The following is a 27,944-nucleotide window of genomic DNA, read 5'->3' as shown; positions in this document are numbered from 1 at the left end:
CATTATTCCTCCAAATCCACCCTAACTGATTCCTTGTGCCTTCTCAGGATTTTGGGAGTGTTGCCCTCACTTGGCCCAGATGCACAGGCTTGGCTCCACTTGTCTTTCTGCAGTCCCTCCCCTTCATCCCTGGGCTGTCATCACTTCATGGCAAAGAATTGCTGACGGAGGTCCGTGCTACTCTGTGCTGGAGCTTTAACCAGTTGGTATTGTGCAATGTGAGCCTTCACACAACACAACAACTTGTTTTCAAGTAGACTTCTAAAAAGCACACATCCTTGAAGAGTGAGAAAGCACATGGAGATGCGCTTCCTTACACTTCTTAACCACTTTTGCAGCAGTCTTGCCAACCCTTTGGTTCGTCACTACCATTTGGTAACCACATGCCCAGGCTTAGCACAATATTGCAAGAGAAAGGTACTGGGAAGTGTCCTATCCATTGTGAGAAGTCAACACTGATCAATCAACACACTTCTGCCTCTTCTGCTGCTATTCTGCCAGATTGATCTCTGGCATAAACCCATCAGTGTGATCAACACTTCAAATCCAAGTCCACACCTTTCACTTAAGCTGATACGCATCAGGAGCTTCTGACATTAACAGTGTCACACCAGCACTAAAGATCACTAAATCAGGCTTGGATTTATACCAAATACATAGATATCTCCGTCCCACAGTACATCTCCCTCCAGACTCCTTGCTCAGATTGTAAAAATAAAAGTCATATGGCTTTGAGTTACTTTTTTTTCTTCTTCTTCCTATTTTCTCCTTCACAGATTTCCTGCAGGATAAGAACACAGCGTAAAAAGTCCAACTGAAGTAACGCCAAGATCAAGGGGAGAGAATCTCTTGAGTGCTGCGGCGCTCATAATGAACTGGCTTTCCACCAGCCCTAAAAACAAATCCAGTTGGGAAGTGCAGCATCCTCTCTTTGAAGATAAATAAACAAAAGCTTAACCATTGAATAGTTTGGGCACCCTGGATAAATCACGGTGTTATCATCCCCTCGTTTGCTTAGCAGATGTCAATCCACAATGCTGCATAAAGACATCAGGGTGGCTCTTGCTCCAAAAAGCTGCTAGAGGATTTGAGGTGGTGTAACAGATGTATCTCAGCTCTGTTGAGCATTTTTGTTACAGCTACTAAGAGTTGTGAGTCTGCTTGTGCAGTGCTGGGATCTCTTGCTGCAACAACTCACCCACTGCCCAGGAAATCTTCAACTCAGATTTTACAAAGAGCTGTACATGCTCTTGTAAAATCACATTTGATTTTGAACCCAGGGAGTTAAATGAGATTTATGACAAGTGTAAAGACTTTGCATGATCTCACATTAAGCCTTTGCCTGTAACAACTACTCCCAGTCATCAGGTCAGTTGTGTTTGACCTTCAGAGTCACATTTCCTGCCAAAAACTGTAAAAGGGGATAAGACACTAGCCATTTCCCAGCAGGCAAGGATGTTAAACAAAATGCTTAGGTTTTTGCATGCCTGGAAACTGCTGGATTGAACCAGATCTCTTTCAGTCAGGCTGTTTGGGTAGAAGAGCTGCTCTAAAGGAATTTATGCAGCTTCACACCTCCAGGAGTACTGGCTGCTGCTGCTTCGCATCCATGCGTGCCCATCTGCCCAGGAGGAACATGGGGAGGTGGTGGGACCACAGCGCCAGAGCCCAAGGCTGATTCCTCCCTCCAGCCCTATCCTGCCCCCTTAACAAAACCTGAGGAAATCTCAGTGCTGCTGGTGGTGGTGGGGAATGAAAAACGGGGCCAGGGAGAGAGAACAACCGTGGTACTCAATGTCAGGCTTCATTCCTAATGGGGGCTTCACAAGGTACATTGGTTATATCAGGTAATGCTGCTTTACCCACCCAGAGGCAGAGGAAGAAACGGACAGACAAGCCCCGACGTGACTGTTTGACACATCACAGATGCTCTTCACACTTGACCTAATACTCAAGAAACAGCAGCAGCACCAGGCAGAGAGAGGAGACCCCTAAGGGACTGTCCTCAGGGAGTCTACAGGATTACACGTCAGCTCCAGTCCTCAGAGCCAGTGGGGATGGAGCAGGCTCCGAGGTATTTTATAAGACAAATTCTGGTCAGATCCCAGCAGGTCTATTGAGGACTCCTGAACTCAGAGAAACTCTGCAGATTGGCACCAGTTGAGCATCTGACCTCAGTTACCCTTTGGAGCAAGGTGCTTTGGGAAGGGATTCCTGCTCCATGTTACAGGCACTAATGTAAAGCCATATGTATTTGAGACGAGAGCACAGTATGTCCTGAGCAGGGTGAACCAGGCCAGCATGGAGACTCACAGTCACTGCTGGCATCTGCTGGGGTCTTTCATGTTCCCTTCTGTTGTTTTTATTTAAGAAGTGTCTTTCGTGCCGTATGTGCAGAGTTTGTGGTGCTGCACATACAGCCAGTTCCCTTGTGCCAGCCTTGGCTTCCCTCCACTTCTGCATTTTCTGGCTTCACTCTGTCCCTGTCCTGGCAGGTCCTTCCCAAAACTTAATTCATCACCGATCAGCATCAAGCAGGGGTCCTGATGGAGAATAGAAGCCCCTTAAAAGTCACAGCTAGGGAGGGTTTGTTGGCAGCCACCTACACTCGCAGCTGCAGCCACAGAGAGCCCAGCCCTGGGATGACGTCGCCACAAAGCCAAACGAAGGACATGACATCAAGATGTGCCATTCCTCTGAGCCCTGAGAGAAACACGGAGCTCAGGCCACAGCAGCACAAGAAGAAGAGATAAACCTGCAGGAAATTTCTCACTCTCTGTCATGGGGAGGTGTGAGCAGATGGACCTAATCTCCCTTGATTTCTTCTTTTTCAGTAAGACCCCTCTAAGTTTCCCTTCTCTCCATCTGATCCTTCAAGGATGGATTCCTGTATCTTGATTTAAGGCAAACTTTAGGGTACTTCTATACTAACATGTGGGACAGAGCCCATTTGCTTGCCCTAAAGCAGCTGGCATGATGCACACGGCCAAATTCTCCTCCTTCTCTCAAAACAGGGGAGGGTCTCATCCATCCCAAGTCCTATAACAGGTCCCAAGCCCATCCTACCCCAATGTGTACCCAGGCACTACTCGTTGGTACAGGGTTGGCCAGGGAATTTTCTAATGATTAAAAAACATCACAGACTCATGTTGTGACCCTGAGAATTGAAGGGCACAGATATCACCTTCATGTCTGTGTTTCTCAGGGTCATCTGGTCAGCAAAGTCTCTGCTTCCCACAAGTGTCCTCGAGTTGTTTTCTCCATTTGGGGCCACCACGTTCTCTGCTGGGCACGAACAGAGCCTGGTGCCCATATTCACACGCGTTCATGCAAAGATAGAAATGATGTCTCACTTTGTACCATCTCTCTCAGAAATCTATGTTCAGATCCTTCCAGAGTGCTACTAGGGGTTAGATGTTGCTGTACACGTGTCCAGGCACCCATGAAAACCTGGGCACCATCACTGTGGTGGCAATTCTCCAAAGCAAAAGTCCTGCTGTTCCCATGGTTGGTCCATAACTGACAACACACACCCAGCCAGCATTTACTCCTGGTCTGGAGGGGGCTGACAAGCACATGATGCCACAGGTCAGTAGCCTGGTTTGCCATCATGATAAAATAATAAAATAAAGCTTTTGGCAAATGTTTCCACTGAAATGGTGATTCTGGAATGGGGCTCTTTAATAATTTGTGGCTAATGTTCTGAAACATGTATTTCTTCAAAGTAAATAAAAACAACCCCCAGTTATTTAAAAATTCAGAACCCAAATAGATTTTAGCCAAGTTTCCTGGCACTCAGCTGAACATTTATAGATGCTGGTCACCAAGAGAATGGACTATTTTCCACTTTCCCCTCCTCAAAAAAAAAAAGGGGGGATGGTGGGGGGGAGGATTTCCACTGAAAAAGTTTATGGGATAAAAAAAGAAAATATTGACTTCACATAAGGTTTTTCAGGGACATGGAGTGAAGACATTTTCTGTCCAGCAGAAGCAAAAATAGCCAAATCTTCCCCAGAACATCTACCCCCCCTCCCCCTCCAAATGCTCTTGTGCCAACAACATGCAGTTTTATTATTTTTTGCTGCTGCTAACATGGCAGAGTCAGCAGAAAAACATAAGACATCTCAGAAACATTGAGAACATGACCCTGAACCACCTTTTTTTACAAAGTCACTTTAAATCTCCTTTTAAATGTGGTTTCAAGAGAAAAGCTGAACCGAGTTAAAAGCCTCTCTTGATAGCAACCACTTTGATGACAGCAGAAGCAAACACTGTGAAATACCTTGCAACTGCAAGTGAAGAATAGTTTCTCCTACAGAAATCCCAGGCTCTCAGGCTGCCTTTTGACCATCCACCAAGTTCAGTGAAATTCCTGATTCAAGGAACCACAAACACAGGATCATCTCTGTCTACTGCCTGACATTCAGTTTTATGCTGAGTTTGAAATGCTGCTCTCCCTTTCAGCTCACTGGAGTTTCTGCCCAGCTGCGAGATTACCCAGTTCTGACTCAGGAGGTCAGAAAAATTGAACCTGCTGGATTGCAAACTCCTCCTAAGTAGGGTTGTAGTAGCTTCATACAGACCCCAGGTAACTCCAAAGAGAGGTCTGGTGTGCTGTTACCATGCAGAGGGTTTGAAACCTCTTTTCAAACAAAGAGCAAAACTGAAGGTCTGAATGGAAAAAAATGGAGGGATAACTGTAGTGTGGGCTGGTTACCTTTGCTACCAAACTATACCACAACACCAAGGACACTGGTTTTGGTGCACCAGCAACAGGCATGAAGACCCTCTTGAAGATCCCAACATTAGCACACTCTGTATCCTACATCCGGCGCTGCCAAATCCTCCTCCTCCATTACCCAGATTAAACCAGCATGTTCCACCCGTTGCTCCACGCTGCTGTTCAGGCATTCCCTCAAAATCCATCTGTATCTCAGGCTCTCACCCTTGCAGAGCTGATATCTCTTCCTTTGTCTGCCTTGTCTTATCTACAGGACGCTGCTGAAGGCAGTGACACCTCACAGTCAGTGGGGCAGACCTGGTCAGGGACTCTCCTGGTATTACAGGAGGTCCAAAACAGTATGGAAAAGCCAAAGCATGGCATAAAAGTTAGTAGAAAAGTTTAACTCTGCAAGAACTAATCTTCTCGCTAGTGAGGGTAGTATTCTTCACTGTGAGGGTGGTCAGACACTGGAACAGGTTGCCCAAGGAAGCTGTGGATGCCCCCTCCCTGGAAGTGTTCAAGGCCAGGTTGGATGAGGCTTTGAGCAACCTGGTCTAGTGGAAGGTGTCCCTGCTGATGGCAGGGGGGTTGGAACTGGATGATCTTTAAGGTCCCTTCCAACCCAGACCATTCTATGATTCTATGATAGTACAGCTACACATGGGATCAATTCCACCCATCACAGTCATTTCACACATCAGTGACAGTTCCCGATGCCACAGCTCTTCACTGGCTTCCATTAACAGCTCAACAAGTGCCAAGAAAAGAGCAGCAGAGATGTTTTTGCACAAGCACAGTTTCTGCTGAGGCTCTGTGCTTTACCATCTACTTGTGTGTGCAATTCATTCAGAATCATCTAGTGACTCTGCCAGACTCTGGGCAAACTCTCAAGAGCCATGTGAGCTACGAAAAAAAAACCCAAACCACAATAGAAAAAGACCCATCCAAACACCAGGCCTAAAGAGAGCTCTTGAACATCTACCACCCACCCCTGGCTTCAGTAAGAGCTGGGCATGGCTGCACAAGGGCCTATATGGGACCTACCCTAGAAGAACATTTCCTATATATCATTGTCTGCGATGAAGCAAACCACAAGATACGTTATCAAGGCAGCACAGGCTGTGATACAGAGAAAAGGCAAATCCTTGGAGAAAAAGACTCTTTTGTTGCACAGAGAAAAGAGTTTGGAAGTGTTTACTGCCATATAAGTACAGAGGATCTTTAGAAGATGAAGTATATCTTCATGTATATTTGTATAGGAGGGCCCCACTTTATTCAAGGCCTCTGATGCTGTTGTTTCTCCAGTTGTTGAATAATTGTACAAAAACAATAGGGATCTGCAGAGATTACCCTGTAACCAACACCCACCGACACAGCAGAGAACATTCACTGTAGGACAAAATCATTAATCCTGCTTATAGGTTGTTATATGAATAATTAAACCCCCAGTCCTAGGGGCTGCTTCACCAGTTCTGCACAAAGCACCCTGCTCTCTATAAAATCCTGTAAGGTTCTTCACACAAAAGGTCCTACAGAGAGCTCATCAGGAGTACTTGTAATTTCAAAAAAGCTCAGAGGATTTTAGAAAGCAAGAAAAGCATAAATTCAAGCACAGAAAACCAAAGAAAAGACCACACAAGGCTACGGCCAAACTCCAGTCCCTGCAGGGCTGCAAGAAGAGATTGGGCATTTGCCAGCCTGGCTTCAGAGGCTGCAGGTATCTACTCCCAGCACCTCTGAAGGAAAGGGATGCTCCCCTTCATCTGAAACATGACCACTGCAAAACACTGCCCACATCCATTCTCCTGAGAAACCACAAAAGCAACCACCACAGACTTCATTTCACCAACAAGAACAGCTTGGTGGCACAGAGACACATATTTGGTCCTCATGTAAGTGAAGCTGGTCTCAGCTCAGGAGCTAAGTCACCCAAGCCCAGTCATCTGCGTTACTTTGCTAATGGGGAAAGAGGGAGAGATGCCAAGAGAACAACAGCAGATGGTTAAAGGAAAAAAAGGATGTCACGGTCTCAAAAAGGCTTTCTATAGATCCTCACTCTTCACTTTGATGAAGCTCAGCAGCACCAAATTAACTAGAGATTTTCACTGCATTTCCTCCCTCAAATTACACCTCAGATCTCCTGCTCTTCTTATTTTTCATGCCCAACATGACTGTCTGCTCAGCACAACCTTGTCCGACCTGTGCACCTTGCAGAGTCTTTTCCTCATGCTGAGGACAAGCAGTAACTGCACTGAGCTACTGGTGGGAGACATCAGGGTGGCCATCCAGACTGCAGCAGCTACAGGCTTGTGACAGGAAAGAGAAAGAGGATGGTGGTCCACCTTGTAACAGTATGAAACACCTCGCAGAGCATTGCATGTCACTGACCTGTTGAATACTTCCGCGTCCTCTCAGAGTCCTTGTACAGGGATCCCATGATATCACCCATGGATCTGGAGATCCTCATTTCGTGCTGTTTACTGTTGTTTGGCTGGAGGAGCTGGTAATGAGAAAAAGGGAATGATCAGATGCTGCCAGAGCCCTTGCAGGCACACCATGTGAAACCATGTATTTGGCAGCCCAAGACCATATTACCCAAGAACCATTTAAAAAAAAAAGAGACATGTAAGTAATCTAGATTGATCCAAAAATCATCCACTAATTATTCACTTTTGTTATTAAAATACCCTAATAAGGTAAGATTGAGCTCCAGTTGACAACAATACAGATACTCGACATAATATACTGTTCCCACACTGTGTTATTTCCAGACAGACAGAGAGACTGATCCCTGCCCTGAACCAAAGTTTGCAGTCCCAAAATCAGAGCCTCTCCTCCATGCTCCACAGACTTCAGTGGCAGCCTACGCACTGCAGAGGCTCTTCTGTAACAGAGCAGAGGAACAGAGAGTGAAGGATCAGGCTCTGCTACAGAAGACAGATGAGGGGGAAAGCAATGAAATGACATTCCAGCTGGTAACTTGAATGGTGATGTGATAATTTAAGGTATGATCTCGGAATCATATGTTCTTGCATGGTTACATGCTTCAGGAAGAGTCTGACCTACTCTCAAAGGGATGCATGAATCTACCTGGCTCTAAGTAGTTAACCTGCAATACTGCAACGTTCCTACAGTTGCTAGGGTAGATCACCCCATTTCTGCCCCAGATTTAGGAAACTCTGATTGATGGCTCAGTTTTCCTCTGGGACTCTAGTCCCTGCCCATTTTGAGAACCTCTCAAAAGGAGCGGGAGAAGTTCCAGGAGCTGTGAGTACCAGCGGTAGCATGAGGACAAGCAGTATGAATTTCATGACTCCTAGTCTCTTCAGTACTTCTAGGAAATATAAGGAAGAAACAGAATTGCAACATCTGCAAATCCCTTGCTTTACAGCCTGTGCTTGGGGCAGCACGACATGTGCTTTGGCAAGCAGCTCTGTGCACGCGAGGTCAAGCTAATGGGCTTCACTGCAAAACCACTGAGCTCAGGAAAAACAAATAAATAAATAATGGGGGAAATGGAAAAAAAAAAAACGATGGTCCTGCATGAGACTGAAGGATTCTCCAGTTTGCTCTCCCTGCCCTTCAGTACTGCAGCACCACATGGAAGGAACAGTCCCTACAATGCCACCCAGCATGGCAAGGGCCAGGGTATCACCCTGTCCATGGAGAGCCTGCAGAGGAATGGTGACAGCCTCCCCAGGCTGAATGCACAAGGGTTTCTCTTGGGGTTTAACCTTGTTTGAGGATCAGTACAGAATTTAACCCCTCACAGGTTGCAGAAGGAGCTAGAAGGAGCTGAGCTCATTCTCTGGACCTCCACCATAGGAGGATTTCCAAGCTGCTGAGCCAGAGCAGGATTGACTCCCCTCATGACCAGCTTGCCCTCTGCTCTGCAACGTCAGGAGGCTCGTTTCCACTCCCCAACACAATAACAAGGCATCTCACTCCGGACACAAAAGAGCAGAGAAGGTGAAGGGCTCACGTTTGCTTTCTTTGGAGTGCTCACAAGGATCCGCAGGCTCTTCAGGGAAGGGCTCAGCTCCAACTGTTCCATCGCTTTGTCCAAATCTTCCTGGGATTTCAGTGGGATCAGGAGCTGGAAGGGATTGAACAAACACCAGAGCATGGCAGTGTCACGCTTTTGGGTAAACAGAGGAAGCCTGATCCTTTGAGTGAGCAGTTTGGGTACCAAGGGACGAGGGAGAAACCCAAGAAGGCAGATGGAAAACAGAGCCCCCGTGCCCTCCAGCTTGTCAAGCACTAGTTTTCTTCCAAGTTCTCTCTATCAAGGAACAGATGCAAAACATCACAACACAAAACATCTACAAGAAGAAAGCTTAAAGGTCACATCACCAATTCAGCTAGTGAGGAGAGGGCTGAGATGAAACCTTAGGCTTGCTGCCTGCTGTTCTGGAGCTGCTCTGATCTTGGAATTTGTGGGCAAGACCTGCTGCTACCCAGCCCCAAAGCAGCCCCACACATTCTCCCTGGGTTTCTTCCTGGCAAGATGGTCATGCAACAGTGCTCCAAGAAAGCAGTGAGCTGCACCCAAGGATTTACTCTGGTAGATCCACGGTGGCCTTCCCTACTACTGCAACTGGCACAGTCTCCCTAGTGTTTGGTCATTGGGTGAAATCAGGGAACATCTCACAAACAAGAGCCCCTTCCCTTTTGATGTGAAAGGTGTGCACTGCTCTCCCTCCAAGAACCACTTCTTTGACTTCCAGCAGGACAAATTCCACTTCTGCTCTTTATAAGACAAATAGAACAGAGAGCTACACAGTGCCCTGTCTATCAGCTAAAGGTCCTGATGTTTTCCTGGTAAGTGGCAGACTACTGCCCTTGTATCTCCAGAGGGAATTTGACCCTCCTGACATTGCTGTGTGGTGAACCACGTCCTGCAGACCGCCTGTAAAGCTTCCAATGCCCAACACAGCTGCACTTCAGAGGGGCTCTGTGGGCTTCTGCTGCCCTGGGCTAAGATTAAAAACACAGTTTTTTGCCCCTCATCCAGGGACATTCTGCCTAATCTCATGAAAACCAGTTCTCAGCCTCTCTAGGTTGCCTCAGGCATTGGCACTGAATCCAGCCAACACAGCACATGTTATACTTGTGCCTGTGCCAAAGTACACAGCAGTTCCACCTACCAAAGGGACCGAGCAGCCACAGCTCCCAGTAGGCTCCCACTGGTCTTACTGGGAGCCACAGCTGCCCAGGACTTCTGAAAGGCAGCTCAGGCCTCTGGGTGATCAGGGTTCACACCACCAGCCACAGCAAATGCACCTTGGATCAACCACTCCTGAAGAAGACACTCAAAAGCCGCCTGTGTCTACCTTTTTGATCCCCGGGTGTTGCTAAGGGTTTGGCTGTTGGCCCGTAGACAAATACACCCCAGACTGTGTGCACTGAGGCTAGGACTCCAGGGATGACCAGGTCACAGGAAGGCTGTGGGCCCTGGCCAACAGAGATGAGGTTTCACCTCGGGAAACTGCTACAGTCACCTTCTCTACCAAAGGACTTCAGCCTCAGCCCACCCAGCCCCATCTTAGGTGTCTTCGTGACTGCTGTTTCTACACTGTGAACAACTCAAGGTTTGGATAGAGTTTCTCCTATCCTGTGTCATAAGAAGGTTATCTTTTGTCCCTATTTTGCAAACAAGGATCCAAGCCATATGCAAGCCACCTATTTCATATGATAAACATCAGGCTGAACATCGTTGTCCCACCAAGAAAGCCAAGCTCCCGCAGCTGTGGATAGCAGGTGGTCCTGAGCTCCTACTTAGGCACTCAGCTTCGAGATACTAAAAGATAGGTCTGCAAAGGGACACTGCAAAAGCCAAGTTTAATGCAACTTGCTATTCTGTAGATTTTACAGTCCCAAATTAGATACCCAGGACCCCTAGAGCTTGTATGGGACAGTTAGATATCCAGAAATTGGATTAAGAGGTTAGAAAGTGAAGCTGACAGGTGTAATTGTTGGCAGCAGTGGTAACTGCTGAGGAAAGACAAGGCCAGTTCTCAAAAGATACTTAAGCAACGAACTCCAGATTGAGTTAGGAGTGCTATTCTGGTGTAAGGTATGCAAATGTGGTTGAGAAATTTCTACAAAAAGACAGAAAAAGTTACTCTAGAGCAAAGCATTTAGCACATTCACTTAGGAAGAGGGATAATCAAGTTGTGCTCCCTTCATCTGAAAACTATTTAGTTATCTGAGTGTAGGAAAAAGATTCCGAGAGGAACTCTTGAGAAAGCTTTGCCCCAGGATGTCCTATAGGCTGTTGAGGAAGGGACTTGAGTTCTCAACCAAACCAGATGGGGAAAAGTTCAATAAGATGTCCCTTACCTCCCAAGCAAGGGACCTAACCAGCTGTGGGGTTTACAGAGAACACCAACACCAGTCTTACCTGGGTTGGGCCTCATAATCGAGGTTGGAAACAGATTCCCAGTCTGGGACAGGGCTTGGACATGAATGAAAGTCACCAGGTAGATATCAACTATTCAGGGCTTTCAGTAGGTCCATGGAGTAAACAGTTATCCCATGGTTCATGGTTAAACTTTGGGATCTGAATGAATCACTCGTGGTCACAGCAGATATCAGAGATGGTATTGAATATGTCTCCCAAATGCTGTGCAGCTGTTCTCACTGTTTCTTTAAGCAGTAGAGCTTAAGAGATATTCTCTTGGTGCACTACTTAACCCTCTTGAAGTTCACAAGGGCTCCACAGGTGCATCAAGGAGACAAGCCTTCTCTCCTACACTCACCCAAACAGAAATGAGAGTGGTGGAGAGATGCTCCCCCTCGTTTCACCACCAAGCAGAATCTGACTGTGAATTGTAAGCACAGTCCCACTGCTCACCCATCCCTTTACCGAGCTCCTCACAAGTGTTCAGAGCAACTCCTCAGCTGCTGCTTTGAACAGAATGTTCTGCAGGTCACCCCATCACTCCAATATCACAACATTAACACATTTGCACGCCTGCTTCAGAGGAGCCAAAAACATCAGGGAGAAATTGCCCTCCTGTAAAAGAGCCTGGAGCCAGTATTTAGCTTGGCTTTACCTAATGCCCACATCTGGCAAGTAGATTTGGATCCATTTGGCTTCCAGAGTGTGGCACATATGGATATCAGGAACAGATATCCACCAGGCACAAAACTAAATATAGACTCATGCAGAACCACAGAAGTAATTGCCAGGGTGTATTTCCAGCAACTGGGTTTATTCTGTCTACACTGCAGAGTGAGCAGCTGGGATGAACAGCAAAGTTTTACCTACCCAGAAGTTTCACTGAATAGATTTGTTTTTAAATAGTATCCTCCCCCAGAACCTGATGTTTCAGTATGAGACTTGGTAGTCAATCCACTGAAGCCTAAGAAAGTGAGTGCAAAGGGTGAGTTTTCATCAACTACAATGGTATTGCGAGACCTCACTCTGTAAGACACTGGAGAAAGCCAAAGAATAGTAGGAAACAGGGTTGGGGAAAAATCTGAGAGGTCAATTAGTTCATCTTCCTGCCCGATGCAGGACCAATTGGCATCAACAATTCTCAGCAAATGTTTGTTAAATATGCTTTTAAACACTTCTCCTCCCCCCCGTAATGGAGCTTCTACCACTTCCCTCGGTTTTAACTCTCCCTAACCTTCTGCCATGATGCTGAGGGACAGCCTCAGAGGAGACAAGCAAGGGGAAGTCAAAAGGGAACTGGTGGCACACCGAGGTTCAGTGTTCTGCCCAAGGTCACGTCACAAGTTGGTGATGAAGATGGGACAAATGACAAGGTAAGAGCAGCTGTTTAGCAGTGCACACAGATCAAATTCAGACAAAGCATTTGCTGCAGAAGCCTGTCTTTCAATCCATAACATAACCAGCCGTGTAACAAACACCACACCGGGCTGTCCATGGCCAGGCAGGATTGTGCTGTCCCACTCATCAGAAAGATGAGCCCAGCCTAGTGCTAACGCGCAGACATGCCCCATGCAGTACACCCACGGCCAGGCCCCACTCTTATCTATGCCAGCCCAAGCCTGCTGATTCCATGGTCCCACCAGGATGTGATTCATGCGTGCCCCTGCTCCACCCAGCTGGCATGCTCATCTCGCTGATCTTGGCTTCAGGACTCCAGCTTCACCGTGGCAGGGACTGCCATTTAGTGAGCTTTTGTAGAGGCCCGTTGACCTCAGTGTAATTTTGGTCTACAAGGTGCTACTGATGGCAACAAAAAATTACTGCACAGTTCTCTTTGAGCACAAAAAAAAAGGGTAAAACATTTCACTATAGTGAGTCTGTGGTCAGGCTACCTCTGAGACTTGAAGTCATGAGACTAGAAGACCTGACCCAGAACGTGCTAGGAGCCAGTTGCCAGGCTGTCACCATGTGGACATGTAGGCTATCTCCCCAAAGGTCACTTTTGTCTGTAACAACACTGAATTACTACTGCTCAGACCTCTTCTCAAAAGTGTGGGTTTTCACAAATAGGAATTTTTATGTAAAGAAAAACATAATACTGAAGGTCTTTCTCAACCCTAAGAAGTTAGGGGTACCCAAAGGCCTGCTCACAGTCCTGCTATGTGCTGTGCACATGCCCAGAGAGACAGTGTCTAACATGGGATAAAATGTATTATTTAAGCTTCTGTTTGCTGTCGCTGGAAAAAATTCCTCTTCCAGTGGAAAGAAACCTGGAATGAAATGAGTCATTCCTGGAGAATTCAATGGCAAGCTTTTCCCAGGAGGGCTGTCAGAGAATGCCCAAGATTAGAAACCTGACTGCATTCAAAGGCAAAACCCAGCGGACACTTTGGTATCAAGAGGTACCTATTGTAAAAGAACAGCAACATTTTTGTGGAGCAAATCTCCCTTGAAACAGAAGGAAGGAAAAAAAAAAAAGCTCTCTTCATGACCTCCTTCTCCATTCATACTTCAGTCATTTGCAATTAATACCTGAACAAGCTGTCAGGACAGATCCAAAAGAACTGGTGTTTAAAGGCCTATCTAATTTGTCATCTGGCCCTGTTCTCCTTCTCAAAGCCTTCTTAAGAGTCCAGTGGTTCCAGATGCCTGCCCCGTTCATGGGAGGATGTCTCACAGGAAAACACTGAGCACACCAAAACAGATGCCAAGGATGCCTCCTTCTAGGTGAAGGCCCTCACCAGTACCCTCCTTTCAGATACAGCGTTGGGCTCAAAGAAGAAGTTGGAAAAGGACAGTGGCCTGTGTTATGAAGAAGGTTGGAGTAGAAAGGTCTTCAAGCCTTAAAATGCAAGGATCACAGAGTGATGGCTGCAAGAACAGGACCTGCTAGAGGAGCCTACCTACAGTGATGCACATTTCATTGCAGACCAAACCACAAGAACATGCACATGATTCTGGGGTTTTAGGGTGAAACAAAGTTCATGTTAGATAAAAGCATGCTGTGTTAGCAGCGCTGTCCCTCAGGCTCTGGACTTCACCATGCTCCTGCAACTGACCCCAAGATGGGAAAGCTTCACTTCCAACCCAAACACACAGTAGCTTACAGTCACTTCACGTGGCTCTCAGGAAAGCCATTTGCTCTCAGCTGTTCTCTGCCCTGTCTCACCGGAGAGGGACACTCTGAAAGTTGGTTCTATTGCCCCAAAGGTGTTGCTGGAAAAACATCTCCTGCAGCTGACTGTGTAGCTGAACTAAAGATGTCTCCATCACTTCAGTTACCTAATTCTTTACCTTGTTTGAGTGAGGGGGATTTTTTTGTTCTAGAGGGAAGACAATGTTCTTATATCACCATTTAACAGGCTTTAATTGAAATAATTTTGAGAAGGGGAAAGCCTGGAGTTGAGTCTGAGAATCCAACTGTATGCTCACTAGCTAGGAACCACAAAGTAAGATTATTTTTCTTTGCATCCATGTACAACATTAAATTAGGTCCTTAAGAACAAACCACTGCTCAATTCTGAAGTGGGCACCAGGCACCCTAAAACTCTCCCTTAGCAATAAGGAGAAGAGTACCTCATTGTTCACACAGACTAAGTCCATCGTCTGTCCAAAAGCATCTGTGACCTTCTGCACCACTTCTTTGAATTTGACTGGTCTTGGAAACTGGATAATCCTGTATACACGAACAAACAAACACAAAAATAGTCTCAATTTAGTAGAAGCATACTGGAATTTGGGATTAGACTGATAATTCAGAAGAAAGGACCCATATTATCATAGAATCGTATCATAGAATGGTTTGGGTTGGAAGGGACCTTAAAGCTCATCCAGTTCCAACCCCCCTGCCATCAGCAGGGACACCTTCCACTACACCACGTGGCTCAAAGCCTCATCCAGCCTGGCCTTCAACACTTCCAGGGAGGAGCAGCCACAGCTTCTCTGGGCAACCTGTGTCTGACCACCCTCACAGTGAAGAACTTCTTCCTAATATCTAATCTAAACCTGCCCTCTTTCAGTTTAAAGCCATTTCCCCTTGTTTTGTCATTAACTGCCCTTATGAAAAGTCCTTCCCCAGCTTTCTTGTAGTCCCTTCAGGTACTGGGAGGCCGCTATAAGATCTCCTTGGAGCTTTCTCTTTTCCAGGCTGAACAGCCCCAACTCTTTCAGCCTGTCCTCATAAGAGAGGTGTTCCAGCCCTCGCATCATCCTGGTGGCCCTTCTCTGGACTTGTTCTAGCTACTCCTTGCTGTTACACTCATCAAAATACTGCTTGTTTGCTGTGCCCAAGAGGGGACTTGACCTACCCTGCAAGAATATCTACCAAAAATCTTAGTGCAGCTCCTCTGACCCTCCCCCTACTGTGAGGTACAGGTGGAAAAGAAGAAAATACAGCAACCCTTCACTGGAGAAGACCCAGGATCAGGCACCGGTCAGTGATTTATCATCTCCATTTTCAGCAAGTGGCTCTGAATAGGGAGGACGGATGGTAGAGGAATAATGCTGCTTGGCATCCTGTGACTCTCCTGTACCATCACACGTAGCAGCTCTACAGGTACATAGCAGCAGGTACAGTCTAGCTCTATGGTGATATTAATTTTTCTTTGCCTTTAACATGCATCTTGGACCATCAGCCTGTGAGTTTCCAGCCCTGTGTCCTGCCCTGTCACAATCACTGAGCACCAAGCAGAGGTGATTCCATGAAAATGTCAAGCAGGGAAGGGCAGGCAAACTTTAACTCCCAGCTCTATTTTTATGGGACGCACGCCCAAAATCTGGTTATCTTAAGTAAGTGTCATAGGCTGCTAATGAAAGGACACATTTCTGTAGAGTTGCAGCTCAGCTGTGTTTCAGCAGGGCTGAAGAAGTAAAAAGAGAAAAGGATCCAAGTGTGTACCCTGTGTTCCTGGTAAGAGGCATTTAATGACTTCCAGCTTGGAATCACTTTGCCTGTGTGCAAATCCCAGGAGGTATTTGTGGCAAACAGGATGACAAGGCAAGGCCCTTGCATATAAAATTGTAGTTGATTTTAGGGGAAAGAATCCTGCTGTGAGCTCATCTGCAGCTGGCTGAAGTCAGTAGGAAGACATTGGGTAAATAGGGTAATTTGTCCCTGAACATGTGGGGGACTGGGTTGGGTACATACCTTTTCTCTCCTTCATATTCAAACTTGATCCTGACATTTCGCAGCTGAAAGAAAAAGCAGAAAACATTTAAGTCTCAACCAGCATCCCAGATGGACACGCAGCTCCAAAGCTGAGCACAGTTCCCAGGGAGACTCTCCTAACTCCAGTGGGTGTCTGGTCTATTTAGGGTCAAGCTGCCTGCTGGACTCAAGGACTTTGGGGAAACTCCACATTGTTGATGAATGTGCTTGTCAAAGAATAAGGTCTTCAGTAAACAAGAGGACACTCACACATCTGTGTAACAGTTTAAATAAAATGCATTAATAAAAGTGGAAAATTTTGAATGCTCTGAGCTCAGTTGGGAACAAGGCACTATTATCAAAGAGGCAAACGTTAAGTGTCTGATGTCTGCCTCTCTTCAGCACTTCCCATGGTTTTAGCCAAGTACTTTTCTGTTGGAAACCCAAAAAGCAGAGCTCAGAGGATATTTAATAGAACACAGGAATATTCAGGGCAAAGAAATAAGAAATAAAAGCAAGCATGCTATAATGGAAGTGGAGAGACAGACTTGGATTTTAAAAGTCAAAAGTTCTGGGGTGGTGAGGGGGTGGCTGTTATTTTCTTAGGACATATAAAATGCAAAGTATATCAGGCATCACTACACTATATCATAGAATCATAGAATGTTGTGAGTTGGAAGGGACCCACAAGGATCATCGAGTCCAACTTTTGCCTTAGCACAGGACAGTCGCAAGATTCAGACCATGTGTCTGAGGGCCTTGGCCAAATGCTTCTGGAATATATCAGGCATCACTACACAGTAGATGCCCACCCTGAACTGACCTGTTGCTCACCTCAAGAGAAATCATTAAATTTGCCCAGAGAAGACCCAGTGGAATCATGGGCAGACTGGGCACACAACTGTTCAGGGACTAGCAAAAGCCACTTCTCCCATCCTCTGTGCATATTTAGCAGCGATCGAGACCACAAGGAGCCTTTTCATTCATTCAGCTTCTCAGACCGAGCCTGAGCCAAGCATCCTTCTAGCATCCCTTGGCTCATGCCAGGACTTTCCCATGGTCTCCAAGGCAGATCAAAACTCTCTTTACTTCCAAGATCAGGTTTAGTCACCCCAGTTAACCAGAGCTCTGCCCCCATAGCGCACACAAACCTCCTCAAATAGTGGTTTTCTTCCCATGGAGAAAAAAGTGCTTGTTGCCTCCCTCCGAGGTGTAACCCCAGGGAGGGCTCCACCCCACGCCTCCTGCATCTCCCAGGGATAATCCCCAAATGGGTGGGTGACAGCCCTTCCTGTGCCAGGGCTTTATCTCTAACCCTGGATTGCCAGCGCGTGAAGGCACACTTTCCATCCTCTCAGAGGGAAAGCAGAGCCACGGTCAAACAGTTTTGTCTACAAGGAGGAAAATGAGCTGGACGGGCATCCTTAGGTTTATTTTTAAACCCTTCAAGTTCTGCAAACACCCATTGAAGTTCAGGAAGCCAAGGCTGGAGGCAATTCAGTTGAAAAGCTTAAAAAAACCCAGCAGATTCAGGGTAAATATCTCAGATCATCCAAAACACATCATTTTTATCTCTGCTCATGGTATTTTCTGTGTTTCCAGAAAGTCTGGGAAGAACCAGTGCTGGGACAGTCACCAAATGGGGCACTCCAGCAGTTTTACAGGCCTGTGCTGAACAGGCACTTACATCACCTCGGGGTCTACAGCCACAACATTTGGACAAACTCCAGCTTCACTTCTAGAACCAAGCCCAACCCGTAAAAATACCAAACTAAAATAGTCCAAAATTCAAAAGGAGAAGAGATGACCTTAAGCAACCAAGTGTTGAAGGTCCGAATCATTCTAGAGAGACAGGCAAATATGGGTGGGATTGCCACTCTGGATTCTCTCTGTTGGAAAAGAAAAGAGAGATGGGTTCTTTTATCACAGAATCACAGAATGTTGGGGATTGGAAGGGACCTCGAAAGATCATCCAGTCCAATCCCCCTGCCGGAGCAGGAACCTAAACAATTTTACACAGGAAGGCGTCCAGGCGGGTCTTGAATGTCTCCAGAGAAGGAGACTCCACAACCTCCCTGGGCAGCCTGTCCCAGTGCTCTGTCACCCTCACTGTAAAGAAGTTTCTTCTCAAGTTTAAGCGGAACCTCCTGTGTTCCAGCTCACACCCACTGCCCCTTGTCCTACCATTGGGCATCACTGAGAAGAGCCTGGCTCCATCCTCATGACATTTGCCCTTAACATATCTGTAAACATTAATTAGGTCTCCCCTCAGTCTCCTTTTATGCCAATTTTTATTTTCATGTGCCTCTCTAAACAGGGCTGGTTCATCCTTCCTGGATGCTGGCAGCAAATCAGCCAGGGTGGGTTCACTGGATGTAGCCCTTGTCTAAAGTAAGAGAAAAAAAATCAGGGCAAGGAACTTTCGAGGTTTCTCCTTACAAAGAAGCAGGACGTGTAAGGGGAAAAGCTCATGCAGCTCTGGCCTCACTGCAGGAAACCTTTCAAAACACAGGTTTCACTTTCAGCGCAGACCCAAACGCTGCACTGAGCTGGGACGTAGCACGCGCTGCCTGTTTATGCTGAGAAACACAAATTTCACAGACAAATAAGATTTGAAAAACAGCTTGTGGCTGGAAAATGTCAAAATACTCATACAAAGCTCCAGAGAGAGAAGAAAAGGAAAAAAAAAAAAGAGCCACAACCCTTCTGCATCCTTTTCTTCTACATCAACAACAGAGCTGATGTGCTATGGCCCAAAGCCAACAGAAGTAAGCCAGCTGCCCCACACTGCTCTGCTCGAGCAACAAACACACCGGCTGCAATATGGGAATGAAAACCCCCTTCATTTGTTAATTAGATTATTATTTATTCTTTCTGCTGATATAAAACCCATTACCTCTTGCCTCCCTCAATGAAACCAAGACCTTAAACTCATAAGCATTTAGAAGAGGGGGAAATATATATATATATAGTCGGAGAAGTTGGTTACAGTTTTATTTTGTAATCTTCCCTGGGCTTGCTCATGTTTTTCAGCCACAGCTAAAGCTGAATTCATCATCACTGCTAATCAGCAGCAAATACTTTTTTCCTTTTAAAACAGAAAAAAAAAAAAAGAGGTGGGCAGTGCCCAAAGCACTAGGAAGTCCCAGGGGGATGCAAAGCACTTCCTAAAAACTGGAGCAGGCTGTGATTTTTTACACCCATGAAAATCTGGTTTGGAGCAACTGGTTTGAGATTACACAGGCAGTCTGGGGCACTGCCAAGTGCTGGAGCACAGCCTCACGCCAGTCTGCACCCAGCATCTCAAATGCACCATCGAGGGGAAGGCAGGACCAGCATCTTCTCCATAATGACCTCAACACAACATGCAAATGCTTGATGGCAGGTCATGGAAGAGGTGCAGGTGGTGGAGGCTGCCAGGTCCTACTCACTTTTGCAATTTTGTGAGCAATGAAGACAACAGCGACTCCTCCTTGCACAATCCAAGTCGTGCTATTTGCCCTCTCTGCCATCAGATGTGAAATTAGGTTAATGGCAGCCTTGTTCTCCCCACAATCAAGAGTTCATTAGTTGGTGTAGGAGAATGAGTTGAGACATCCAAGAAGGGTGTGTTAAATATGGTGGAGGAGAGGGGTAAAGCCATGCTGCAAGGCACTGAGCTCTGGCAGAGGATTTCATTGATGGTTTCATGGAGCATCACGGAAGCTGAGGCACATAACAGCACAAGCAGGGGAAACTGAGGCATGAAGGCATGAGGTGCTTTGCCTAAGGGTATGAAGAAAAAGCCCAGCCTGGGGAAGAGAAGGCTGTGGGGAGACCTTATTGCAGCCTTTAGATATATAAAGGGGGCTTTATAAGATGAAGAGAGACTTTTTATCAGGTCCTGTAGTGACAGGACAAGGGGCAATACTTTTAATCTGCAACTAAACTGCAATAGGCTAGATTTAGGTTGGATATAACAAAGAAATTTTTTATGATGAGGGTGGTCAGACACTGGAACAGGTTGCCCAGAGAAGCTGTGGACGCCCCATCACTGGAAGTGTTCAAGGTCAGGTTGGATGAGGCTTTGAGCAACCTGGTCTAGTGGAAGGTGTCCCTGTCCATGGCAGGGAGTTTGGATCTTTAAAGATCCCTTTGGACCCAGACCATTCTGTGATTCATTCTACGTAGCAAAAGAGTGGCAGAGCCAAGTACAAAATGTAGATGTTTGATCTCCTGGGTTGTATGTACTGAGCAACCTTCCCTCTGCACGTGCATTTCCGCACAACATGGGGCACAGAGGAACCCACGTCTCGGCTGGCGCCTGTAGGCCCTGCTGTGACACAAACAAAATAAGCGACAACCCCGACAGGAAATACCACAGTAATTCCCTTCTTTTCTGGAATAATTTCTTCCCCGATATACTTGCACCGGCATTTCCTCCAGCCCCGCTAACAAATGGCATTTTACTCTTTCTTGCCATCCGCCTCAGAAAGGAAAAAGCAAAGCCACCGCAGTGGCCACAAACCCATCACCATCTTTCCAGGCTTTCCTTGAGGTATTTTTAGCTCCTTCCTCAAAACTTCTCATTTCACAAAAAGACCACAACTGCCAAGCTTCAGAGGAAGCGCTGAAGGGAATCGGGGGGGGAGGAAAAGGGGTGACCACTTCTGCCCACAAGGCATTCGGCTGGGGACCATGCACCCCGGCGGGCTCAGCCAAGCTCAGCCCCCAAAGCAACCAGTCCTGCACGCTGGTTTAGATTAAGGAAAATGTTGGAAAAAAAATGGAAAAAGTGTTTCCAAACGAGGTGAATCATAATCTTCTACAGAGATCCCTGAAGAGCTGACTGCTGTTTGTAATAAAAGCACACACGGAGAGCAGGAAAACATGCTGTTAGGCCTAAAATGGAAGCGGCTTTGGAGGAAGAGGAGGTGCTGAGCACCCTTGGCTGCTGAACATCCAGAGGGTCAATCAGATCAGGGGTATGAGCCCAAGCTGAGCAATGCCCGTGGAGAACAGTGACTGATAGCGCAGGGACACCCTCACTGCATCGCCTCGATGCCACCGACTGAGGTCAGGACCTCCACGTCTGTCTGTGTGCTGGTGTGGCACCGAGAGCTGAAGTATCTAAAACTGCCACGCTGCAAAATCCCAGAGAAGCACCAAGCTCAAAGACTCACCCCAATCATGTCCTCACCTCCTCCCAAATTCAGCCACCATCAGAAACAGCGTTCTGGTCAGACTCTACCTCCGTGGCTTGCTTTTAAAAATGCTTTTGTCAAACCTAACAAGAGGACAGCTTTACCCATGCTGAGATGTCATGGGGACACAGGGCCTTTGGATCACTCCTTCCACCCAAATCCATGGTCACCTCACAAACCACCTGGACAAAACCCTCTGAGTCCAGCATTAACACTTCTGAGGTCAAGAAAGGCAGGAAAAATCATCACAAGGCGTTTCCTCTTCCCTTCAGAGCTGCACCAAGAGCAGCTCATTCCAGCTTTGCTCTCACACACTCACAAGACCTTGAGCACTTACTTTGCCTCAGTTTCCCCCAAGGTAAAGCAGGGGCAATGAAGGAGACCCACTTCTGCATGCTGGAGGGGAAGCAGAGGGATGAATTTCACTTCTCTCATTTTCTACTTGTTGGATTAGGAAACAACAAGAAAACCCTGCTGAGCGGTGCAGCGTTCAGGCGTTAGTGCTCTAGTTACTCCTCTGTACAAAGCCACAAAGCCGTGGGATTTCTCCTCAACTTCTGGCTTTGGCCAAGAGAAATCAGCACCACAGGACCAAGCTGAGGGGACTTCTGCACCTCCCCAACGTGCAGTCCTGAGCTCGCCCCTGCTTTTAGCAACGGGATGTTCGTTACAAGCCAGACAGCTGGACCGCGTCCCTAAACCGCAATAGGAGATGACTAATCCGCGTCATTAGGAATTAACTGCACAGAACCCCCACGCGCTTCGGGTTATTCAGCAATCAGACAGAAAGGGGTTTGTCTGGGATTGCCCCCTTCTCCTTTCAGGGGTGGAGGGTGGAAGCTACGAGATATGCTGGTCCCCCTGGATCTTTACAGCTCTTTTCCTCTGAAAAATCAAGCCCAGCACGTGAGCAGCTCACAGGCCAGTGGAAAGATGAGGTCTAGTGGACTCATTTCTCCCTGTTATAGATATTTTTGGTTTATACAGCAGCAGAAATCACAGGCTTCAAAACGTTTATGCCAAACCACCCACCTGGCAGGGAACAGCTTTTTTCCCCAGCTGGATTTCTCCTTGGTATTACCCTCTTAGCACCCAAGTCAGCTCCTCACACAGACAAGGGAAAGCCTCTTCCCCAAATCCTTGGGACTCCACTGCCTTTCCCATTTCCAACCAAGGCTCGCCCAGCCAGTGCTGCTGTCCTCTTGGTCCCTTGCTTCTGCCCCTGAGGTGGGGCAATCCCTGTAGATCTCCTCATAGAGACTCTCATCTTCCAGGTGATATTTATGGACCCCCATCATATCCCCCAGTGGTAAAACAGAGGTGACAAAGCCAAACTCCTCTTAGTCTGCTTGAACACCTTCAGAGAGCCCTAGAACATGAGCTGTATTTGATTCTAGTTATGAGCAAGCCTTGTCCTGCATCCAACTTACCAAAGAGAAGAGCATCCGGAGGTAATTTACTAAAAGAACAACTTTTAGGTCGGTCTGACATTTGCTGTGCCTGGGAAAACGTTCCTCACAAGTACTGGACTTGATTGCCGTGGGAGAACTTGCAATCAAAATTAACATGGTAAAGGAATTGCTAGCTGTCATCAGCTGTGATAGAGGCCCACACCAATGCCTTGTCCTTAGACTGAAGCGTAGCACTGACAACCAACTTCATACTGTAAGTTGCCAAGGACTATTTATATAAATGGATGTGCACATAAATAAACAGATCCAAAATAAATGTTAATATAATTGCTCCTTTCTCCTCCATACTTTTGTTTGGGATTTCTCATTCTTTGTGGTTTCCCTTCTTTCTCATCTTTTTCCTTAGTGATCATAATGCAGATCTTTATTTTACTGTTTCTTCCTTCCCCTCTTCAGAGCCACTGCTATAAACAAACTCCTTTGTCTGTTGAGTCCAGGAGACTGGCTGAAAGGACTCCTTCCAGCCACGCCAGAGGATGCAGGAGGAATAATGGAGTGATAAAAGGAGTAATAGAGGAATGCACCAGGAATAATGTCAGGATTATCCCTCTGTTCCCAAAGAATGGCTCCATTTTAAAGATTGTGACTTCCACATGGAAAGAAAAGAGCTTCCATCTCTATCTCTCCACCCTGTTTTCTTACAGGCAGAAAAGCAACGTGACGTGGTGGCTGACACACCTGACCAAGAAGGGAGAGTCAAGCTCAGCCATCACATCTGCTGCCAGTTGCCTGGGCAATCTAAGGGAAGAAACTAATCAAGTATTGCTGTTCTCATTTCCAGCTTGTTCTACCAGGAGGCATTAGATATCCAGAAACTCAGCTTTAGTCCTAAGCTCATTTGCAAGTAAAGCAAAGTAAAAAAAAAAAAAAAATAAAGATTTTTACACAACTTGCCAAAGGATAAGTCTGTTTCACAAAAGGACCTGAAGCAAAACTGTCGATACTTCTGGAAAGAAATATTGTGTAGCACACATCACCACCAACTCCACTCTTGTGTGGCCCAGGCCTACCAGGAATACAATCTGGCAGGCTCCAAATTTCAACTTCTGTCAAGAGAGCACTAAGGAACCCCTCCAGGGGACAGGGATGAGATAGCACTTCGGTTGTGTTTCATTGTGGACCAAAAAACTGCTGCAAGCCACAAAGGGACAGGCTAGTTAATCAACACATTCTTGTTTAAAGTGTTTTTCAGTGGAAATTTGGAACACTAACTAAAGGATTCCCATCCCTCAGAAAAGCATTGTTCCACAGAAAAAAAAAATAAAAAATATTTTTAATCTAACAACTGAACGTCCAGACTCAAGTATTTCAATGTCAGCATGTTGCTGCAGGGCCCTATAAGAGACACCTACAATGAGATTCTCAAGAGGGAAATTTAGCATGTAAATGCCCCATGTCTCACTCTCCCTCTCCAACAAGGGAGACTGTGCAGTGAGTGCATCCTTCAGCCCAAACAGCCAACCTGATCACAGGAAAAAATAAAAAATAAATGGGAACACCAAGTACCAAAGGAACAACAAATCACAGGCATGACAAAAGCATTTCCAAAGCTATCTCCTCCTCCACATCAATTTCTGTGCTAAAAAACAAGGGAAAAAAACCAAAAAGTGACCCAAACAAGTTGATTAAAAGTTTCTGAGCTGCAAACATGAACCAAGTCCCCACTAAGTCCACCTACTTTGGCCACTCCCCACCTCACAGGCTAGACTCCCGTCGTCCCACGAGCCAGACTTGTTCCAGCTAGTCCAATTTAGTGAAGCAACAATTCAACATACTCCAACGCCCTTCATCTCGTGGGGCCTGTTGGTCTGAATCCTCAGTCCCGGATTCACAAGGAGAGTGGGATGCTGACTATTTTTGCCTCCTCCATCAAGGAGCTCAGAGTAACTATAAGCACACAGCTACGGCTGGTCCGCTTACAGATAGAAAGAAAAAAATGTATAAGAGGCAATGTTTTGCCAAGTATCAGTGTTCTAATTGGGAAGGACAGTTTGATTCCTAATAAAATAAAATTAAATGCAAGTGGGAGCCAGCAATTCTAAAGCTAATAGTACAGCACAACATAATTGGTGATTTATAAATGAAGATACAGAGTGGATGGGCTGAGGATACAAACTCATTGCAAGATTTCAATCTCATGAAACTTTTCTAGATAAGAATTCAGACAATGAAAACTATTATTTTCCTTATTTGTGACTAAATATCTGCTTACATGTGTATCTGCAGCATTTACAGCAATAGTTTTCAAAACTGACAGCAGGGATTTTCTCCCATTGTGAGAAAACAAATATGTTATTTAAGAGGAGTCTAAAAAACTTTGCTATCCTGAAAGCATCCCGAGATGGCTTGGTATGGTCCCCACCCATCAACTCGCTACCCTCGGAGCCATCCAAAGCTGTGCTGGATTGTCTGCTTCGCCTGCAGCTGCAGAGAGCCAGCTCTGAATTTCTCCGGTCAGTTTTGTAAACATCTTGGACTTATTTCAGCATGAGCTGAACACAGATCCAGTGATTCAACTTGGACAGCTGCTACCACCAGGACACACTTTCAAACAAGACATGCTACGTGCGCACGTGTTTTCGTCTGCATGTGTCTAGGAAGTCTAGAGGGATTCGGGAAAGGATTCTTCCCCTCTGCATCCAGAGTTCTTTGTTAGCAGCACAAGTGCCATTAAAATATGCATGACGACAGTAAATGACAATTTGTTTTCTTCCTAGCTAGGCATCCAGCGATTGCAGAGTTGATCGCAAGCTTCTCCTAAGCCACAGCACTAGAAGTGGAATTCTGAGTGGATTTGCTCGCATGCTTCTCCAGCAGCTTCCCAATCCTATTAATTATTTTTCCCCCTTCTTCTTTATTTTTTTTTTCCTTGCTATTTTGACAACTGAATTATTTCTTCACAACTTTTGTGTTCACATAATATTCATTCCATATGCAAACAGGCTGTTAAATCCACTTGAGCCATTCTATCAATGTCAGCAAATAATTTCTGACATTGCTCAAGGGACAATGTTTTTGCTCACCAAATCAACTCTGAATGTGCAACAGAGCCAAAATGTTTGGTTTTAGGAGCATAAAGATAAACACCAGTAATTAATATTTAAACACTTTATATAAGAATGACATTATTCCTCCCAAAAGAGCCTGGGTGTCTACAGCTCAAAGTTGGCAGTCTGTCTTTCAAATATCTGAAGTAAAATGTGCACATGATAAATACTGCATTTCATCAGCACTGTCAACAGAAAACATTCGACTAATCCAAATCTTAAAGCTGCACAGCCTGTAACAAGTTCTAGTCCTTTCAGTGCTAGAAGGAAGAGAAAAAAGTGCCTTAGAGTAGGATTTGATATTTAAAGCCAGTTTCAGGCTCTACTGCTATATTTATGAATGATTTGGGGTATCGCTCTTCTCTTCTGTTAGTGACAAAACAAGGGGAAATGGGTTTAAGCTGAAAGAGGAGAGGTTTAGATTAGATACTAGGAAGAAATTCTTTGCTGTGAGGGTGGTCAGACACTGGAACAAGTTGCCCAGAGAAGCTGTGGATGTCCCCTCTCTGGAAGTGTTGAAGGCCAGGTTGGATGAGGCTTTGAGCAACCTGGTCTAGTGGAAGGTGTCCCTGCTGCTGGCAGGGGGGTTGGAACTGGATGAGCTTTAAGGTCCCTTCCAACCCAGACCATTCTATGATTCTATGATTCTGCTCTTCCACTGGTGCTCTGTGATACAGGGATGCATGCAGCTTCTTCTCAGCTCTTCCAAAAGAGGTCCTAAAGCTTATGCCTCTGTACAATTATTTTATTTCTCATGTGCTGAGCTCCTGCAGCACTTTTTAACTTCAGCTCTAACATTTAAACTCTGTTCTTCCAGCACGGTGAGCACCATGCCCACCTCTTTGTCTACTGGAGCTTAGGATGGACTCAAGCAATGCCTCACCTGTTTGCTGGAGTGGACACTGTTTTTATTTCTGTTGTTGTCCAGCAGCCCCCCGCATTTGCCCAACGCTGCCAAATCCTTCATAATAGAGTTCAGAGCTTCTTCTTCATCTGCAAAAGAAGGAGAGACAACTGAAGTGTGGAGGACAACCTCGCCTCTGGAAGTATGGAGTAAAAATAGAGCATTGCAAACACAATCTCTCAACCCAAATGAGTCAAAAGACATAAGGTTTAGTATTCCTGTTAAAAGAGACATATTCAAAGACTACACCACAGTCCCCCCAGTCCACTGTGTCTTGAAAATACAGGTTCTTTGTCACAGGTGAGTGAGATCCTCAGAAAAGTCAGTGGCTGAGTGTGGGCGGCCACTGCTCCTCCAGCTCGTAGCCCATGTCTGCTGCCCATGGAGCCCTTTGGAAGGCCAGATCCGGTTTGTGAGGCATAAGATGATGCTTTATAGAACAGAAACCTTTCAGGACCCAAAATGCTCATGTAGCAGGTAGAGTAAAACCTGGCTTTTCACCTCCTCCTTCCTTCCCTCTTCACTAAAGAGTCTTAAGAGCCACAACTGACTATCAAAACTAGAGCCAGTGAGAAACCAGGGGAGAAGGCAAGAAACTTACCAGAAGAGACAACAAACTCAACTGTCCAGGACTGAAGAGAGATGCACTGAGAGCCCATGTGGTATTTCTGATTTCTGCAGTAGCTAATGAACTTTGAAAGATTTTAAACCAATCTCCTTTTCAAGATTTGATCTGAAACCAGTTTCCTTTTCAAAACTTTTACATCTACAGTCTCTTAAGGGACCTATAAACTATTTCATTGTGAAATACCAACCACAACCACTAAAGGTCCAATCAAGACCTAGGGCACAACCTACCCGTTAGGAGTGTGAGTACCTGTTGCACGCTCCACGTTCATGATACAGACAAGACAAGGCTATTACTGTAAAAATACAAATATAGATACTGTATTTTGTGTAAAACCAAGTGTTTCCAGGGATAGAGCCAACCCTATGAAGTCAACCTCATGAGCCACCTCATAAAGTTCAGGAGCCACCTCATGAAGTTCAACAAGGCCAACTGCAA

General features: G+C 46.0%; 1 protein-coding gene across 1 annotated transcript in view; it reads right to left on the bottom strand.

The window, feature by feature from the left end:
• LOC104518697 (mitogen-activated protein kinase kinase kinase 3) overlaps positions 1 to 27,537 on the bottom strand; it is a 45,413-nt gene extending 17,876 nt beyond the window's left edge. The window contains exons 1-6 of the mRNA XM_010168601.2: positions 27,480 to 27,537; positions 26,858 to 26,967; positions 16,273 to 16,316; positions 14,703 to 14,802; positions 8,706 to 8,819; positions 7,112 to 7,223 (exon numbers count right to left, since the gene is read on the bottom strand). Coding sequence (XP_010166903.2) covers positions 7,112 to 7,223; positions 8,706 to 8,819; positions 14,703 to 14,802; positions 16,273 to 16,316; positions 26,858 to 26,967; positions 27,480 to 27,537 — 538 coding nt within the window. The remainder of the gene's footprint in view (positions 1 to 7,111; positions 7,224 to 8,705; positions 8,820 to 14,702; positions 14,803 to 16,272; positions 16,317 to 26,857; positions 26,968 to 27,479) is intronic.
• Between the last annotated feature and the right edge of the window lie 407 nt (positions 27,538 to 27,944).

This window comes from Antrostomus carolinensis, unplaced genomic scaffold (genome assembly GCF_000700745.2).
Source record: "Antrostomus carolinensis isolate BGI_N321 unplaced genomic scaffold, ASM70074v2 scaffold22205, whole genome shotgun sequence".
NCBI lineage: Eukaryota > Metazoa > Chordata > Aves > Caprimulgiformes > Caprimulgidae > Antrostomus > Antrostomus carolinensis.
This window is presented reverse-complemented; position numbering and strand designations above follow the sequence as displayed.